This window comes from Osmerus mordax, chromosome 21 (assembly GCF_038355195.1).
Source record: "Osmerus mordax isolate fOsmMor3 chromosome 21, fOsmMor3.pri, whole genome shotgun sequence".
NCBI classification, from domain to species: domain Eukaryota; kingdom Metazoa; phylum Chordata; class Actinopteri; order Osmeriformes; family Osmeridae; genus Osmerus; species Osmerus mordax.
The window spans coordinates 11462578-11467805 of NC_090070.1; the positions used below are offsets into that span (position 1 = coordinate 11462578).

Consider the following 5228-nt stretch of genomic DNA (forward strand, 5'->3'; position numbering starts at 1 on the left):
GGAGGCGTCATCTTGTCTTTCGAAGATATTTTCTCTCAAAGACCGGCTCATCAACCCTCCAGAAGGTTCTCTCTGGTCTGACTAGATCATACTTTGTTTACATTCACGTGTGTATGGATAAGAGCGTCTGCTAAATGACTAAATGTAAATGTATGATGTCACAATGGTTGGATTATTCTCTTGTTTCCGGTTCTGTTAACCGCAGTTTGCTTTTGGTTTTTAATTGATTTCAATTTGTATTCATTTAGCTTTATCCAATGAAATTCCAAGGGGCATTTGCACCTGTGCTCTTTTGGTCAGCTCCACTGAGCTGCTTTGACTGTATTTGGGGAGTCAGGGAGCGCGGGCTGTGGTTACCCAGAATCCCTCTGACGTGTTGTGTCGTGTCTGCTGCAGACTGCCAGCCCGAGGAAGTCTCTGATTGGTCGTCGGATGAAAAACTGTCTCTTCTGCTGCTTAAGACGAGAGAAAGTGAAGGTAATGGCTTTGTGTGTTTGTGTGATTATTTGTGTGTGTGTTTGTGTGCAAGCGTGTATGTATCGTATGTATGTGTGTATTGGAGTGTGTGTATTTGAGTGTGTGTAATCTTATTTAGGTTGCTTTATTAGTTGTCTCACTTGTTTCTCTCTCTCTCTTCCTTTCTCTCTCTCTCTTCCTTTCTCTCTCTCTTCCTTTCTCTCTCTCTCTCTCTCTCTCTCTCTCTCTCTCTCTCTCTCTCTCTCTCTCTCTCTCTCTCTCTCTCTCCCCCCTCTCTCTGTCCCTCTCCCAGCCTCTCTCATTGCTTCTGTCATGGTCTTGAACTTAATCTAAACCCTAACACTTGATAATGATTTGGTGTGCAGGGAGGGGAGGGGAGGTGAAAGGGAGGAAGGAAGGAGGGAGGGAGGGGCGAGGTAGGAGGAAGGAGGTGGGAGGAGGAAGGGAGGGAGGGTCAAGGAGTTCAGAATAATAACATGACCAGTTCACATTCCTTTATACACGGAGTGAAAGTAGCTTATGAGATAATTTACAGACAGTGCCCCTTAGTCTCTTTCTCTACTGCTCTCCCTCTTTCCTGCTGAACCTCTCTCTCCCTCTTTCCTGCTGAACCTCTCTCTCCCTCTTTCCTGCTGAACCTCTCTCTCCTCTTCCTGCTGAACCTCTCTCTCCCTCTTTCCTGCTGAACCTCTCTCTCTTCTCTCTCTCCCTCTCTGCCTCGGCCCCTGCCCTGCCCTGCCTCGCCCCTGTCCCCTGCCTCTCCCTCCAAACCACACAAGCTCTACTAAATGGTCCTACCCCCCTCTCTGCCGTCCAAAATGGCCCCCCCCGTTTCCCCTTCTTGAACTGACGGGGTCCCCAGAGCGTCGTCAGGGGCGACAGCGTCTCCATGCAGTCTTTGTTTGAACGCGGGATGCAGGACAGAGGGATGGGGGGATGGGAGGATGGAGGGGGGGCAGGAGTGTGGGTGGGTTGGCCCTCACTAAGATAGGGCGACCAAACGGTTGCCAAGCAGAGATTGTTTGTCAACTTGACCTTCTCAATCTCCAAGGTCACCATCTGTCTCCAAAATTATTTCACCCTCCCCCATTTCTCTCTCTCCCTCTCCCCCCTCTCCCCCCTTCTCCTCCCCCCATGTCTCAGATCACCACTACAGAATTCACACATTTACGTAATTGTTGTGAAATGCCAAAGGACCCACTGAGCAAGGAAACAATTGATTCATTGATCTGAGGGAGAGAGAGAGAGGTGGGAGAGAGACAGAGACAGAGACAGAGACAGAGAGAGAGAGAGAGAGAGAGAGAGAGAGAGAGAGAGAGAGAGAGAGAGAGAGAGAGAGAGAAGAGAAGAGAGAGAGAGAGAGAGACAGAGAGAGAGGGAGAGGGAGAAGGAGAAGGAGGTATCTATTTTTATAGAGAGAGGGGGGAGAGGAAGAGAGAAAGAGAGAGAGGAAAAAAGAGGGAGGCATATTGAACTTGAATGTGAGCGAAGGCTTTTAGCTCTACGATTTGATTTAAAATCTCTTGCTGGCTGTTTAGTCTGACTGGTGTGTGTGTGTTCAGGACCAGAGCGAGAGTGGCAGTGAGGGGTTCTGGGAGCAGGAGAACAAACCGGACCAGGCCAAGATCCACCGTCTGGAGAGGCAGGCTCAAGACTTCCTCAATGCTGTGTTCCATAGAAAGGGTAGGACACACACACACACACACATGTTTTTTCTATCCTAGTGGGGCCCGACCAGTCACTTCCATGCACACATTAATACATTTACATGTAGACACTTAGCAGACGCTCTTATCCAGAGCGACTTACAGTAACCCTAGGGACATTCCCCCGAGGCAAGTAGGGTGAGGTGCCTTGCCCAAGGACACAACGTCATTTAGCACGGCCAGGAATCGAACCGGCAACCTTCTGATTAATAGCCTGATTCCCTAGCGGCTCAGCCATCTGACTCCCATCTGAATTCACTCACACTCACACTCACACACACCCTGTGGTGCTCCAAGGTGTGTAGTCCAGCTCCAGTCTAGCTGGTGCTTCCTTCCTCCAGCCAGCCCACCCCTCAGCTTTAGGAAGGCCTTAGCTCCGCCCGCCCCCAGGCCCCACCCTCAGGCCCCGCCCCTCAGGCCACACCAGGAAATGTTTGTCCCAGACGTTTGTCTGCCAGAATGCTTAGGCTTGTTTGAGAAGCTGTATGTGTGTGTGTGTGTGTGTGTGTGTGTGTGTATATGTGTGTGTGTTGTTTGGGGAGCTGATGACAGTAGGGTGAGAGTAAAGGGTCTTAGTGTGTGACAGAGTCAGAAGGTGTGTGTGTGTATGTGTGTGTGTGTATATGTGTGTGTGTTGTTTGGGGAGCTGATGACAGTAGGGTGAGAGTAAAGGGTCTTAGTGTGTGAGAGAGACAGAAGGTGTGTGTGTGTGTGTGTGTGTGTGTGTGTGTGCAGGGGGCGGGGAGGTCATGCCAAACGCTTTGGACATGTCACATACTGTAAACATAACATCCATTAACAATAGTCATTGGGATTTAAAGTGTGTGTGTGCCTGTACATTTGTATATGTGTGTATGTGTGTGTGTAAATTGATTTTTTTTTTCGAGGATTAGGATAATGTATTGTTTCAGGGATAGAAAGGGACAGATTGATATCTCAGACCAACATGTTTTTGATTATTTTACAGGAAATCACTGAGTTACTGTAAACACTGTGCTGTTTCCTCTGCCCCCACCCCCCCTTCCCCCCCCCCCTGCCCCCCTCCCCCCCCTCCCCCCCCCCCCCCCCCCCCCCAGACCTCCCCAGCTTCTCTGACCCTCACATACCTCTAGTGGCTCGTGAGATCATGCAGCGAATGATCCGCCAGTTCGCTGCTGAATATACCTCAAAAACAAGTTCAACTCAGGACAACGCCCCCACGCGTAACCCCCCGCCCCCCCCAGGCCCCCCGGGGGCCCCGCCCCCCCCAGGCCCCCCGGGGGCCCCCGGCCCCCAGCCCAACGGAATCAAGGACCAAAGCCTGTCGACGGCCGCATCGCTCACCCCAGTCACCGCCGACCCCCCCTCCCCGGGTACGGGGCTAAGCCCCTCCCACGCCGCGCCCGCCACCGGGAACGGAGTCGGCGAGACGGTGAGCGGGGCCTCCTCTCAGAACCCCGCCTCCTCTCAGAACCCCGCCTCCTCTCAGAACCCCGCCTCCTCTCAGAACCCCGTTCTCAGCAAGCTGCTCATGGCCGACCAGGACTCCCCCCTGGACCTCACCGTGAGGAGAGCGGACGACGAGCCGCGACAGCAGGGTGAGGCTCTCACACACACACACACTCTCAAACACACACACATGCTCTCACACACACACACTCACACACACACTCTCAAACACACACACACTCTCAAACACACACACATGCTCTCACACACACACACTCACACACACTCACACACACACACTCTCAAACACACACATGCACACATACTCTCAAACACACACATACTCTCAAACACACACACGCACACACACACACACTGATGCACACACAGACATGCCCACACTGCTCACCCTCTGCTTAAACAACGGAGAGCTCTCCCGAGCTTTCTAAAAACCTTTGGCCTGCAGAGTTTTGGGAGAGAGGATTATCCTGTTCTCTTCCTAATATGATCACGAGCACATATGGCCTGGTTCTGCTTTCTACACTGCTCATGTCCAGGGTCAGTTGAACCCTACCCCTCCCACACACACACACGTACACACACATACACAAACACATCAATTTTTTACACTTCCTTGCTCTTGACCTCAGTTGATTTCAAGCAGATAAGCAGCCAGCAGATTAGTGGGTTGGTCACAGGGCCCATGTTCACATGTGGGGGGGAGGGGGGGGAGGGGGTGGGGGCAGCTGCACTTTGGGGATTACTGAGTGAGGTGGGAGCGTTGGACACACACACAAATCACAATAACACACACACCACAATCTCACACACACACGCGCACACACTGTACTCACTCACACGCAAAGACACACACACCACAAACACACACCTTTACACAACGACACACGGATTCACACACTCATAGACACACTCTGAAGTATCTCACATGCAGAAACACATGTATGAAATGATGATGCTGGTTAATATAAAGTTCAAGGAATAGGTAAAAAGCAGCTATTATTGCACGGATGTGTGTGTGTTTATCCATGTATATATTCACACATATATGTAGTACACTGTCAGGATAATAAGCCCTAACATAATGCACATGCTTGTTTGTGTGTGTTGTGTGTGTTTGTGCGTGTATGTGTGCGTGTGTGTGTGTGTGCTCTCAGATGGAGTCCTGGATCTTTCCACCAAGAAGAGCCACTTCATGGCCGCTGGCCTCCTCAAGATCTCTCACAGCTCCTCCTCGCCCACAATCAAGGGGTGAGTGAACCCTGCTTGAGATACTAGGGAGGGGGGGAGGGGTGAGGGTTGAGGGGTGAGGGGTGAGGAGTGAGGGTGAGGGGTAAGGGGTGAGGAGTGAGGGCTCAGGGGTGAGGGGTGAGGAGTGAGGGGTGAGGGGTAAGGGGTGAGGAGTGAGGGTGAGGGGTCAGGGGTGAGGAGTGAGGGGTGAGGGGTAAGGGGTGAGGAGTGAGGGGTGAGGGGTAAGGGGTGAGGAGTGAGGGGTGAGGGTGAGGGGGTGAGGGTGAGGGGTGAAGAGTGTTCTTTGATCCCTCCATCCCTCCATTTTTTTTTATTGTCTTGGTTACCTTTGATCGATGTGTTCTCATC

The 5228-nt window shown here is 51.8% G+C and overlaps 1 protein-coding gene across 1 annotated transcript in view; it reads right to left on the reverse strand.

Annotated features, from left to right (window-relative positions):
• Window positions 1-5202: 5202 nt before the first annotated feature.
• c3b.1 (complement component c3b, tandem duplicate 1) overlaps window positions 5203-5228 on the reverse strand; it is a 14862-nt gene continuing 14836 nt past the window's right edge. Inside the window, 1 exon segment of the mRNA XM_067258920.1 lies at window positions 5203-5222. Within this exon segment, the coding sequence (XP_067115021.1) occupies window positions 5203-5222 (20 nt within the window).